Genomic DNA, 15,064 nt, shown 5'->3' with positions numbered 1-15,064 from the left:
ACGAATGTCAGCCACTTCAGTCTGACAGACAGGAAGTACTGTAAAGTGCTGCAAGAGCTGCATTTTGATTCACGGACTGTATTAAAAGAGAGCATTAAGCTGTATGGCGTGCAAGCCAAAAAGAAAGGTGCTTTTAGGTTTAAACCCCATATAAAAGGCTGACTGAAATATAACCATGGGCTGCTACTTTGAAAATCCTGCACCAGTAGATAAATAAAAAATTGACACAGAGCTCCGAACCCCCTGAACCAATATATCGCCAAGAAAGCACTTTCACCGTTTGTTTGTTTTTTTTCATAAATGTCTTTAGAGCTTGACATTCACAGTATATACGTCTCATGAGCTGTGTCACTTTAATTTAAAATAGCTGAAAATCAAACACAATAAAGAAAACCCAATTTAAAAGTGAAACTGGCTTGCGATCACAGATTGGCAGTTCTAGTTAAACACTCTCGCAGTAACAATTACAAGTCTATCTTTTTTTATGAATCACGCTTGCTGAGTTCTATACTTTTATTTCCTGACACACAGTCTTGTTTAAATTATAAGGGGGTGACAGACAGGCTTTCAAGTGCCATCATTTTTTACTGGCTGTGTAGATGAAAAAGACAGACCCTGCACACTCTCGGCCTGATTCATCCTATCCTTTCACTTCCCTTGACAAGTGGCCTTCCTGTCTGTACTGCAAACTTTGTGCAAACCTCTTTGAGTGCTCCCTTTAGATTAAGCTTCCTGGCAAGGTAAACACGTCTCTCTCCCTCAGTACACTCTCAGCACCGTATTAAGCTGGACGCATCTGATAATGAAATAAAATCCTTGCACGATTGAACGTTTAGCATTTTTCCACACTGTGTATTTTATATTGTGAAACAAACATCCTCAAATTGATGTCCTGCATATTTGTATTTTTAAGTTAAGAATAAAGAAAAGAGTAAATTGTTGCCAAGTTTGGTGGCAACATTATCAAGCAGGCCTTTTATGGTATTTAATGGCATTAAATATCCAATTAAATTAGGCTAATTAGGCCAATATATTCCAACATATTCTTAAGACCAGAGTCTTAACTGGCAAAGAATGATATATGAAGAAGGAAAGAAAAACATTTGTATCCACTGGAATGACACTGACTATGGCACTGATTATGGTAAAGTGCTTGAAATAGGATGAGGGCTAAAACTGGTAATTAGAAACCAAGCGAGGGAAACCTGGTCTGATTAAAAGGGACAGCATCCATCCCACTTTGCGTGGTGCATCTGTCATATAAATATAATGATTAATGTATTCATTTTTAAATTTTAAAATAAAGTAATGAGACCACAAAGTAGAGTTGCTTCTCTGCAATTTCCCTTCAGCTGTCAAGCCCCCAAAACACCACAGAGACCGAGTCTGCTCCCTGACCACCTAAATTAAAGAAACAAAAAGCAAAATCAACACATGACAAACTATTCATATAGATCTAATTAAAATTAATGACTTCTACAATAAAACCAAAAGCACAAACCAAATAAAATTAAATAAAAGAGCATTAGATCTTACTCATGAAAAAGTTGGGAAATGGTTTGATAGATGACCAAGCAATTATTTTTTATTATCTCTGAAACCTTGAAATATATCAGCTAACGGCCTGGTTCAGTCATCCGCTCTGCCCCTCAATTCTAAATGATCCAATCCCTTAAACCCAATAACAGACATTCCTCTTTTGTTCTACTAACCATTTCTGGTCCTTATTAAATGCTCATGCTTATGCTATTGCAGAATGATTATCATTTATATTTGCCCAGATTTTCTAATGGGCTCTGCTGGACTAAATGGTAAATGGCCTGTATTTATATAGCGCTTTACTAGTCCCTAAGGACCCCAAAGCGCTTTACATATCCAGTCATCCACCCATTCACACACACATTCACACACTGGTGATGGCAGCTACATTGTAGCCACAGCCACCCTGGGGCGCACTGACAGAGGCGAGGCTGCCGGACACTGGCGCCACCGGGCCCTCTGACCACCACCAGTAGGCAACGGGTGAAGTGTCTTGCCCAAGGACACAACGAACCGAGACTGTCCAAGCCGGGGCTCGAACCGGCAACCTTCCGATTACAAGGCGAACTCCCAACTCTTGAGCCACGATCGCCCCTAAAATATTTGGCACTAAAACGCTGCTGTTGGTAAGTGGTGCCATGTCAATATAACGGCCAAAAGGTGCGGACACAGGCATTTCTGTGGCTGGTCTTTTCAGAGTTTCCCTTTCACAGAGCAAGATTTGGGGCGGACAGTATTTAAATGAACTGTGCAAACATGAGTTATTAAAGTGTGCCATAGAAAATTCTGTTGAATTTATGCTGAAAAAAAGGTCACATCTTATTTTGCATCCATGTCTTATTTGGCACTGGAGGATGGCTGAAAGCTGTGACTCCTCAACCCGAATCTTTAGAACTAAGCTCCACACGTCTCCGGTCCTTATTAATACTGTTATTTTGATAACATAGAAAATAATTGAACTGAACTGAATTCCAATAGTACTGAATGTATTAAATTCCATACTGGAATGCCTGTCAATGGGATTTAAACAGATCTGAAGTGTGTTTGAATTGTAATGCTGGGAGACCTGGACTTACACTGCATTATTTTGGTTAGTACAGTATTTACTTCCACACCAGGCCTGGTTGTTTTCAACCAACCAATTTAGGCTACGTCCACACGTACACGGGTATTTTTGAAAACAGAGATTTTCCGTTTTCGTTTTAAAAAATAATCCCGTCCACACGTAAACGCAGAAATGAAGGAAAACGCTGCTAGGAGCATGCCAAAGCAACAGGTGGCGATATATTCATAACCGTGCAGAAATGTTGGCCAATCAGAAGTCTAGAAGCCTCGGTGGGAAAAAGTAAACAAAGATGGGGCATAGAAGCAGAACCGAGTTGTATGTGTGGAGGGACAGTAACTGTGTGTGTATATGTAAGCATTTAAACACTGCAGAGAGAACAATTAACAGTAACAGTATTGTAGAAATTCATTTCACTGAAACAATAACGTGGCGCACAGTGTGACGTCAAAAAAGGTGCACAACTTTGACGTTGCGTTTTCTGCGTTTTCTCAGTTTTTCTCGTCCACACGTAAATGCAAAAACAGAGTTTTCAAAAATATCCACCCTGGCTGGAGTTTTTAAAAATCTCCGTTTTCAGTGACCGAAAACACCGTTTATGTGTGGATGAAAGGTGCAAACGCATAGAAAAATCTACGTTTTCAAAAATACCCGGGTACGTGTGGACGTAGCTTTATTGCACTCTTCATAAAATACTGGTAATCATTAATGGGAACTGGCTTTGCTGTATTTATAAATTACAATGAAGTGAGTAGATGATCCCCCCAGAACTTTAACCTCCCCTTGGGAAATGTTTGCAGTTGCATCATCATGCTAATTTGCTCCTCTTTAGTAAATCTGACTCATACCAAATATTCCAGTACCCCTGTTGGAAACCTTGCATTCAGGATTTTTTGTAAGTCATACAATAAACTTATCTCAAGGACTCCTTTCATCTGTATAATAGACTATGGTGAAAATTAGGAACATCCTGTCTCAGAGTGATGCTGAGAAAATAGACCACCCACCTGTGAATTCCAGGTTGAGCTATTGTAATTACCAGAGGTGGGACCAAGTCATTGTTTTGCAAGTCTCAAGTAAGTCTAAAGTCTTTATCCTCAAGTCTCAAGTCAAGTCTCAAGTAATGTCAGGCAAGTCAGAGTCGAGTCTCAAGTCACTGGTGTAAAAGTCCGAGTCAAGTCACAAGTCTGAAACTTTGAATTTCAAGTCCTTTCGAGTCTTTAAAAAAAAAAACAACGAAAAAAATAATGTTGCAGTTATGCTAAATGTAAATATTAGACCATGTAATTTTAAATCTGTGTTTTTCTCAACACATGACAAAAGTGAACGTAGAAAATATACACAAATTGTGAAATTGCACCTCTTTAAAATGCAGCTCAATTAAACTTAGCTCCAAGAATAATTTTCACCGACAGTTCTGAGATAAGCTGCATGTTATTCTTGGATGCGGTTGTAGGACCAGCTTTAAAATCGCATGACAAAAATATCATACACATTAAAAAAAAAACTGTATCACCAACGTAGCCTGGACAACATTTGCTAGTTAGATGAAGTCAGCTATCTCATTGTAGCATATTTATATGCATATTTATAATCATACGGTTCTTGGAGTGAGTGCATACACTCATGAAGTTTAGTAACTTCAGGTCACTGCAACAAGCCCAGGTACAGTTTACCGACGGATGGGTGCAGGACCTTGAAATGCACCGTGTAGAACGAAAGACCATCGTACGTATCATAAGTTTACCAGTCTCACAAATCGTCTTCATAAATACACATTCGTTAACCGTTTATTAATATAACCTTTGAGCTTAACGGTAATTAATTAGCAGTGGAAATAATTTCTGGTACCCATCACAGAAATGTAGCAGTGACAATAATACTGTATGCTGTAATCGTACTGGGCAATTAGTGATACAAAAAACCTGTTTTACCCTGTGAATAAAAGTATATGTTTTTGTCAATGTACCATAATAACAGAAGCGAAACGCAATATTGTGTCAGGACAATTCACTATTTATGCACAATAAATAAAGGAGCATAGCGCGACAATTTCTGTTCAGCGCCAGACTTGCTTGTAACCTATATCACTAATTATGTTATGAAAATGACGTATTAACTACTAAAAAACACTGACCTTCGTGTAAATGCTTGGAGCAGACTAACCTGTGAGCTGGAGGGTTCTGGGACGTTATATTTGATCTTTGAATGGCTGCGATCCAGGCCATCCGTCGCGTCTTTGTTACTTCGGAAACATGGCTGAACAATTTCTCTTCAACGACATAATCCGATAACAACCGATCTCTTTACCCGTCGGCTTCCCGTGGCTGTCATGCGACCGGCTATTGCAGTTAATAATACAACGGCTTCTTGACATTTTTGTGTTTCTTTTTATCGCTGTATAACTGATTTTAATTGAAAGCCTGCGTGCGCTAGTACCGCTTGCCACGAGTTCCCAGAATCCTTTGCGGTTCTACCCGTGAATGACGTCACATTTTCAATCTCTATATAATATGCATGTTAAATTTTATATTTGGGGTAAAATATCAAGTCTTTTCAAGTAAACCGGTTCAAGTCCAATTCAAGTCCCAAGTCATTGGTGTAAAAGTCCAAGTCAAGTCACAAGTCTTAGAACATTTTTTCAAGTCAAGTCTAAAGTCATAAAATTAATGACTCAAGTCTGACTCGAGTCCAAGTCATGTGACTCGAGTCCACACCTCTGGTAATTACTTATCAGAGGGATGCACTAATAGTTCTCTTAAAAGCCTCTACCAGATGCAAAAGTGAGAGAACTAACAATGACTAGCAGGACAGATCATTTTTCTACCCTGTTAGCTTCTCCTCACTGCATTTAAAACCCTTCTCACATACAAACCCTTAATGATGCTACACTATATCGCAAAGACCTCGCTATATCATCTCAACAGAGCACTTTGCTTTCACAGTGCTTTCTTGTGGTTCCCCAAGTTTTAAAAAGCAGAACATAAAGGACAGCCTTTAGCTATTAGGTCCGTTTTCTTTGAAAGGAGCACCTTGTTTGGGTGCTTTTCGGGTGAGGCTTAAAACTTCCCTTTTTGATAACGCTTATCTTTCGGGCCGGATTAGGTGACCCTGCAAGGTTTCATAATTATATGGGTACAAGCACACGCTGCTGGAGGAACTCCCATAATACACTGAGCACCTCTCCTCTACTCTCTTTTACTCTGCAGGCATTTATATGCCACTATTGCATGCTATTAACCTTGTGCCTTGTTTCTCCTGCAGTTTGTACTTTGTCCTCTGTCTGTTTGTTACTTTCTGGAGCTATTTGGGAACTTTTTTTTAGTTGTGGTCTCCCTATGCTCTTCTTTTCTCTCTTCACTTCATCCAACTTGTTAAGGCAGATAGCCTGGTTCACGAGTTACTCTACATAGTATTGCAAGGTCTTTATGCAGTGAAAAAGTTATAAACAAGAAAAAAAAACATGCTAGTTTTCTCCATTACAAGAACATTCAATAAACTCTTATGCAAGTGGGTGAATATAAAACACAAAGGGTCTGGCATTGATTTTTGCTAATATTTTGCATGGGCGAATGACACACACTTGTATTGCTTCCTTTCAGCCAACGCTGTTGTTGTGTCTGTATTTTGTACCTGAAGGCACGCACAACAGAGATATCGTTGCGTGGCCTTCAAAAAACAGGAAATCATAAGTCACAAAACAACTTCTGGAGTCCATCAGACATCACAGATTGATGGTGTAATCATCCAGTGGATTTCTCATTTAACGTCACGAGGTTTAGTTATTTTTAGTGTGCAGATGGTCAGCCTGCAGGACTCATCCGCCCCTTGCAACTCTTGTCCTTGTCTCCTGCTTGCAGTGTAAATGTCTGATAGATGTATGCAATATATGGCAAGATAAAGACTCCGTCTCTTCCAGATGATAAAATGGAGGTAAAATTCTCCATTAGATCTTGATTCAAACAGCTGAAAAAAAAGAAAAGGTTTCTTTTTGAATCAGTGCTTTTAATTGATGGAGCCACATCATCAAAATACATACTTCTGCCCGTGAGTCTGCTTCACAATATCTCCAAAATGCTTGCAATCTTCTGTTCTCACAACATGTTTGTGCCTTCTCGTACCCTTTTACCCTCTTTGTTGTTGAATGCGTCCAAACAACCAGAGATGTTGTGAGTGAGCTTCTGTTTTTGATGAGTAGAAACCTTGAGGAAGCAAGCAGGAAAATGATTTCCAATAGGAATCCACCCAGCTGACACACTCCAGCTGGCCCTTGAGGCGATCTGTTCATTTTCAGCAAACTTTCAATAGGGAAGACGAACCAGCGTGAATGTCTACTCTTATCATTTCTTTTTATCTCAACTCTAGCAATTGATATTTGGTAATACATGATTCTCGTGGAGTTTTGATAAGACATCCAATATTTAGGTCCACACTAGTTGTTTGTATGAGAACACCCTGTACCAAATGAAATTGTTATTGCTTTTCCAGCACTGGTCTGTGGTAGGTAATGAAACTCTGGCTTCCAATTCATGTTTCTGTTGCCTGTGGTCAGAACTGAACAGTGTGTGTGAATGTCTTGGTGTCTGGGATAATGGAAGACATCGTGGCAGTACACATCAGTAGGTTTCATGCTTATGGCTTGGTTAAAATGCAGTGTCCAGGACATTAAGTGATACAAATGAACACATTTACCTGTTCTGTTTATAGCAGCAATGCTGTTTGAACATAGGTTTACACCAGCAGACAAGAATTATTGATTCCTTTTAGCGCTTTACAAAATCAGCACTGACATTCTGCAGGCATTTATTCATCATTGTGGAGCACAGGGTTGTACATTGACGTTTCAGATGTTTTTCCTGTTATGCTGCTAAAATAAATAAGTAAATTAAGCTAATATTTGTGGTGAAGTGAAGGGGAAGAGCTCAGTAGTCTCACAGCCTGAAGAAAGAAATGGCTCCAAAGTCTGGTGCTACGGCAACAGATCCTGTATCGCTTGCCAGATGGCAACAGGGTGAACATGCAGCCACAGATCCTCATTGATCAGGCCTTTGGGGTAGCCAAATTTAGCTACTTTACTTACAGTATGTGATCAGTTCGACTTTTGATTTTTCTGAATGTTTTTGCCCTCTACTCCTGTCACTGATCTTTTAGTATTTGTTTTGTGCTTGTCAGTATAGGAATCTCAAAAACGTGGTGGATTTTCATTTACGAATCTAAATCAGTTTAAATGTCTGATTAAATGGGTCACTCCAAGTTCATGTTCATACAGAGATGAAGGCCTGTTAGCGCATTGCACATCTCAGATCTTTAAAAACAACACCCTTTTCCTCCTGTAAATGCTTGTCTTTGTCAACAGATGTATTACTGAGTCTGTGCAGTCTGAGAAAAGAGGAAATACTTCTTCTTTAACCAGATGAACTGTGTTCAGAGAACACTTCAGCTGGATCCATTTCACTGAAGCATCCTTGAATGAGATAAGAAAAAATGCAGCTCAAAGCTGCCGATCTCTCGCTACCGCTGACCCGCACCTCCTTGTGATTATATTTATGTTTATGTGTCAGGATGCGGCATCTTCAGTTCAAGTTTGATGCTCTACTGTAGCACTAGTTGTAAAATTGCACCAGGGATGCAGCAACATTAAGCAGTTCAGCAGCCCCATAATTATGGAAGAGGAAAACCAAGAGCTAAGCTGAGTCAGGTGGACTTGACCTTATGTTCTTGGTGCTTGCACTGCCTTTGGCCTTACAACACTAAAACAAAACCGCTACGTGATTACAGATATGTATTATAAAGCATCATAAGAAAAGTTCAGTGCATCTTTAAAGAGTTCTATATAACACAAGACTATTAACAAGTTCACTTGTTTTTATTCCTCTAATAAACTAAATTTAAGCAGACTTCTAAACATTACAGCTACTAACAATCGTCAATCACAAATTTTCTACAGTCACAGGGGACAAATTCAAATTCATCAACAAGTTCAGCTCCTGTCCCCATCCTATCCACACAGCCAGAACATCTGTAAGAGCAACAAGAGTTTAAGAAATGCTGATGTGCTACACTCTTTTTCTTTAATGTATTGCATTCCAGTAGAGTTTTGCCAGGGATACACAAAAGCATTTCTAGAGTTATATAAAAACCCGACAGAAGCATATGGTCTCCTTTAATCTAAGGTGGTATATTATAATACCCTGCTAATAGCCAACACAAAGTTACACTAATGACACCACACCGCTGAGGCCCTGTGCTTTCAAAATGATATTTTTCAGTGTAATTGGAAAGTTTTCTAAAGGCAGCATTTATTCATGTGTTCGTGTGGCATAGTAAACTATAGTGTGCCTGAGTTTGATGCCTCTACATATGAATAAGTCATATCCCAAGGCTATTCATATTTCATCAGACATCCTCATCTATAATGGACACTTTGCACCGGCTGAGGCCCTCACCTGATAGGGGCTGTCTCATCGCCCCTGTCCAGCCACTCTTGTGGAGGGATGATGTACATACACCATAGACCCCAGTTGTAGCCGTGGGCGGCATTAGCGTACTGCTGCACCTCGAACGTGTTGTACTTGATGTTGTCTATGGCGGGCAAGATAATGCGGGTATGATCCTCCTTCATCCGGGTCAGAATAGGTTCAGACCTATGGATAAGAAAAGAGACAGAAGTTAAAAGCTGGCTTTCTGGATTAGGTATGCCGAAGATTCATTGCATAGTTGCAGGAGGTGAATGAAAAGAGTGAGAGGTGTAGAGTCTGCAACAGGGCAAGTAACAGATCTGTGCATATATTCATTCTATCTGCAGAGGTTTGAAGCATTAATATTGCAAAAATGCTGGTCAAATCTGACTGAATGGATAACTTAACTGAATATGAATGTAAAGTGAAAGCTGTGGATGTGTATGTGCAGGAAACCAATGCATTTAAATGTTAAACAAAAAGTTCTTTAGTCAATAGTTACAAAAAATGCCAGGAGCAGCTACAGATAGCTGCAGACACTGTCTCGACTTTTAAACCGTTGCCACACTGACATGCTTTTTCAGTGTAGATGCAGTCTGGTAAACCAGCATTTATTCAACTTTCAAACCAATTTCCAGCATCTGCTTCCCTCTCCTGTTGATGATATGAAGTTCTTGCGAAATGAATTTTCTGTGTAACGACAAATGATATCATATTTGATATCCCTCACTCACGAAAATCCAATGTCAAATAGTGACACGCATTACAGAGAGACGCTTGCAAGGAAGAGTCTGAGACAGCCCTGCTGTGATCGTCATCTCATGACTTTTTCCCTCCCAGGCAGTTTTGGCTGGCACATATTAAATGGACTACACGCTTTCAAGACTTTAAAAATCTCAAGGCAACATCGAGATATTAATAAATGAGATAAAACCAATTCACAACTATCTTAGTTACAGCATATAAGAGAAGTTACATGGTGAAGCTAAGACTCCAGTATGTCCATCCATCCATCCATTGATTTTTCTTCCGCATATCTGATTCAGGGTTGTGGGGGGCTGGAGCCTGTCCAAGCTGTCATAGGGTGAGTGGGTACACACTTGACATGCTGCAGAGCTAACACATCGAGACGCAAACATTCATGCTCACATTCACACCTACAGTCAGTTTAGAATCACCAAAATGCAGTTCTGTTAATAGCAAATGTAGTAATAGTTAATAGTTCTGGTATTATCTTCAAAGGAAATTAAAAGACATTTAGAATGATTTGACTCACTTGGTCTATAAAACATAGCACTGCATACCATGCAATAACCTCTCCTTAGCTTGGCCATGGGCAGAACACAATGACAGTCATGTGCTTCTGGCCCTAGTTATATTTGTATAATCTTCCTATGCTAACAGATGATGTCCTCCATATTTTTAAAAGAGCACTTCATATGGTTCATATGCTACTTGGTTATGGGAACACTTTTCCAAATTAAAAAAGAGAAAGAAAGAAAACAAAAACTGGCTGCAATCATTACTTGATAAATGCATTTCTTTAAAAAAAAACACACACACACACTCCCCTCTCCAGTTTTCTAACTGTCAGTTTCTTGGCCCTGACTCATGTCCTACTTCCTCTCTCGCCCTCTTCAAAAAGTGGAACTCATTCATCTTCCAAAAACAAAATGACTTCTTATCACATGAAGGTAAAGGACAGAAACTACAGAGGGGAGTGAGACGAACTGAACTGTTTTGGGTGACAAAATAATCCTTTAATAACTTGAAAGCCCTGTGATTGACTGGCCACCTGTCGGAAGTCTAGCCCACCTTTTGAACCTATGACAGCAGGAATAATCTAAGACACCCCCGCGATCCTGTATGGGACAAGTGCTTAGAAAATGGATGCTTTGGAACATACAGTCTTATCTGTACTTACTGTATTAACTGTTAGAGAAACATGAGTTCCCTCATTTAATTTGTGACTTTACTGATGGATGTGGGTAAGTCGAACACAATAATAACGTATTATTTTGCTTTAGAAATGGTGGTACAGAACAAAGAAAGCTCTTTCATTTATTTTTTGTCTTCATTTTATTTTATACAAATATATTTTATGATAATATAAACCTAAGGAAACTTCATATTAACAGACGTGGTGTCAGTCTTTTAATTCAGTTGTATTTAATGTAATTTCTTCACTTAGGCACCAACGCTACCTGGTTATGGGAAAATAATGGTAGTTTGAGTCAAATGTTTGTCCCTTCACAAAATTAACCCTATAGTTTTCAAACTTAAGCTTCCCCAGCCTTTGTTCCAGTTCCAGTTTTATTTTATGTCGGATCAGTCCTCTAGCATCAACATTGCACAGGGGAGATGATCTAGGTCATTTACGCTGTAATTTTTCATTAACTCACAAAAAATGAGGTGCTCACTAAATTCAAAGTGAAAAGAATCATTAATTAAATGAAAAAATTCAGGGTAGACTAAACTACAGTAGACAGTTTAAAAAACAAAAAATAAACAAAACAAAACATTTTCACTAAATATCAGTTATGCTTATATGTGTGTGTGTGTGTGTGTGTGTGTGTGTGTACATATATATATATATAGAGAGAGAGAGATACATATATATACACATATATATATATATATATGTATATATATGCATATATATACATATATATATATACATATATATATATGCACAGTTGGGCAAAGCATCTATATGAAAAATGGCAATCACTAATTTCACTAATTATGTGTGCTGCCTTGTAGGCTCAGTCATAAAAGCTTGTTAATATTGCACAAGATACGCCGTACAAGCCAAAATTCATTCTTTCACTCTCACATACATATATTCTTCTTTCACATACATATACTTTCACTCTCACATAGTTTTATTTTAATTTTTATATTTAGTTATTTTTATTCTCATGTTTACACATATTTAACACACACATTGCAATATTGTCCTCTCTTATACATTTATTTTAATGTACATATTTACAAATTTTCACTCTAACATAGATGCATTTTCATTTATGCATTCCTACATTTTGCTCTCATTTACATGCATTCAATTCAAAACTGATTCATGTTTGTGGCTGTAATGTGACAAAATGTGGGAAAGTTCAAGGGGGCCAAATACTTTTGTTAGCCACTGTATGTTTCTACCTCTTCTTCTTTACAGTATTACAAGAATAAAACATATCTGACAGGCAACAATAACCCTCACGTTAAGTGAAATTTGCATTGATTTTTCATTTAAATCATTTGATATTTCCAAGCCATTTAAAGGGTTAGGTGTTCAATCCAACAATTTAGTCTCTTAACCTGCGTAAGAACAATCTTTTTGAAGGCTCAGATGTGCCATACAGTGCTTGACTATGTAGTGAAACAAAGGCTCTGCTTTTACTTTGAAGACATTTTTACTGTAGCAGAATGCATGACGTGGTTTGCTTGACATGCTCAGCAAAAGTGTTGCTCTGAGCACTTCCTTACCTTGGGCAGATCACCCTGTCATTCCAACCTTTTCCATTCATCTCCTTCTGTCCTTGAGCTCCCACAACACCCTAACCCAGCCTACACCTTCTTTACTGCTGGAATACATGAGAGTGATAAGATAAGAGACAGTGTGGAAATGAGAACACATCTGCTTTTGACAGACGAGGCTGTGTGATCCTCCTTTCTTTATCTGCTATCTCGTGTTCCTTACATTGAGGCCGTTATTCATCCACATCGGTCCTAATCATGCTCAGTTGCAAATAGCAATGAGATTTTCCCTTCTACCAGTAATGACTCATCCAGTACAGCAAATACATGCTGACAACATCCATCACCACTGGCTCCACAATGCCATTTCTTATATTCAAAGCAGAAGTCCTCTTGATTAATGAACTCTTTGACTACTTGTCTTTCAGTGCAGTCTGCACTTTTGTGGAGGTTCACACCAGGCTGTGCATGCATTTCAGATATTAAAAAAAAAATCAAGGAAACACAATCTAATAATCATGTGGAGGCATAGATTAGATAAAATGGATGCACTGGGGAGCGGGCTGGATTCTTTTAAAGATGAAAAATTAGATAAACTGACCTTAGGACCACCCAGGATGAAGAGAATTTTAACATAAATATCATCCTGTGGGTTTTAGTATTGGGCGGTCAGTGGAATGGTCTTGGTTTTATTATAATTCCCTGTGAAAATGTGTTTTAGCTTATTAATGCATTTTTTAACATCGTGAGAGGTAGAATAGGCTTGTGTTTTAAGGTTGTTTTTTTAGGTATAATTATTTATGTTTTAATGATCATTTATGTTTTTTAAAGTTTTTATAAGTAAGTCCAACCCAAGTAAGGGGACTAACAAGATTACCGATATGTCAGCAGATCTTCCTGAACCTCCAACAATGTACTAACATGGATGTGTAAATAAAAGTGTTGAAAAATAATTGTGTTTGCTGTGTTTCATACCAGCTGCATGACTTCTTATATTTACTAACTCCAAAAACTAAAATTAACTTTCTTATAAAAATGGGTGAGATTTCCCCTATGGAGGTGTGGGAGGGTCTGTTCGCATGTTGGTTTTTAGTTGAGTTTTTATATATATATTTTTCAAAAAACTTTTTTTATTAAGACCTGAGCACTCTTAGCCATTCCCTTGATAAATGCAACCAAACAGGGACTATATATTGGCATCCTCGCCATAGGCCATCATGAGGGATGCCACCAAGACTCACCCAAAAAAAAACAAAAAAAAAACGGATAATTGGAGGTGAGCTTCCCTCCCTCCAAGACATCTACAGGAAGCGGTGCCTGAGGAAAGCGGGGAGGATCATCAAGGACTCCAGTCACCCCAGCCATAAACTGTTCAGACTACTTCCATCAGGAAGGAGGTTCTGCAGCATCCGGTCCCGTACCAGCAGACTGAGAGACAGCTTCTTCCACCAGGCCATCAGACTGCTGAACACGTCATAGACACCTCAGCTTCACTACTGGAACTTCAACATTATGCACTCCACACTGTATATAAATGCCACTTGTTTTGCACATATTCAACTCTGTATATTTTATATATTTTATTATTATTATTATTATTATTATTTTATTTTATTTTTTTACTATTTAATTTGTAAAAATGTGTATACACACACACACACACACACACACACGTAGGAAAATATTTAGTATACACATCCAGAAATGCATACACTATTATATATTGTACATATATTTATTAGTTTCAGGTTGGCCATTCTTGTATTTTGCTCGTTTGTGTTGTTGTGTTTGCACATCTCTGTTGCTTGTGGGGCTCGCACACAAGAATTTCACTCGCATGTGCTGTGCCAGTGTGCCTGCACATGTGATGTGACAATAAAAAGTGATTTGATTTGATTTGATTTGATCTATTCATATCTACTTGATTTAACAACAGCAGAATCACAGGATGTCTCATTATCTGTCCTACCTTTGCCCAGAATTGACGTAAAAGCCCTGCAGTCCTCCTTTCAAGGCTGCATTTTTTATTTAAAAATTTTAGATTAATGGATCTCAAATAGAGAACGATACTCAGGCAGAGAGTTATCAGATAATGGGATCTAACTACACCCTAAGAGCAGCAGGGCCCTAAGTGCCTAAAATAAGATCTTCTTTAATTCTGCATTAAACTCAATGCTGCAGACCGTGTGAGCTGCCCTATAGAAGTAGCTTTTTTTTTAAATTCAGTAACTTAAAAAAAAAAAAAAAAAAGACCCTAACAGACCCCTAGCAGAAAAAAAAGATCTATTAGCACTGAGGTCTTTAAATCTGCTTTGAGTGAAATCTTTCAAAGTTCTTAAAACATATTTATCTTTATTTTGAATGTTTTTTTTTTCATAACTGCGCTTTTATGATCAGGTTTCTCACTATAGTTAAAATATGATTAACAGCAGGTTGTGAACCCAATATGGGCCTTGCCAATGCAATTGCCAATTAAATTATTGCATATTATTGGGATTTTAAAAAAAAATTGTATTTCATCACA

General features: G+C 38.3%; 1 protein-coding gene across 1 annotated transcript in view; it reads right to left on the bottom strand.

Moving 5' to 3' along the window:
• Positions 1 to 15,064, bottom strand: part of galnt9 (polypeptide N-acetylgalactosaminyltransferase 9) — a 108,638-nt gene that overhangs the window by 40,756 nt on the left and 52,818 nt on the right. Inside the window, exon 5 of the mRNA XM_004558551.3 lies at positions 9,049 to 9,246. Within this exon, the coding sequence (XP_004558608.1) occupies positions 9,049 to 9,246 (198 nt within the window). The remainder of the gene's footprint in view (positions 1 to 9,048; positions 9,247 to 15,064) is intronic.

Source organism: Maylandia zebra, linkage group LG12, assembly GCF_041146795.1.
Source record: "Maylandia zebra isolate NMK-2024a linkage group LG12, Mzebra_GT3a, whole genome shotgun sequence".
Taxonomy (NCBI): domain Eukaryota; kingdom Metazoa; phylum Chordata; class Actinopteri; order Cichliformes; family Cichlidae; genus Maylandia; species Maylandia zebra.
The sequence above is the reverse complement of the archived record's forward strand: the minus strand, read 5'-3'. Positions and strand labels throughout refer to the sequence as shown.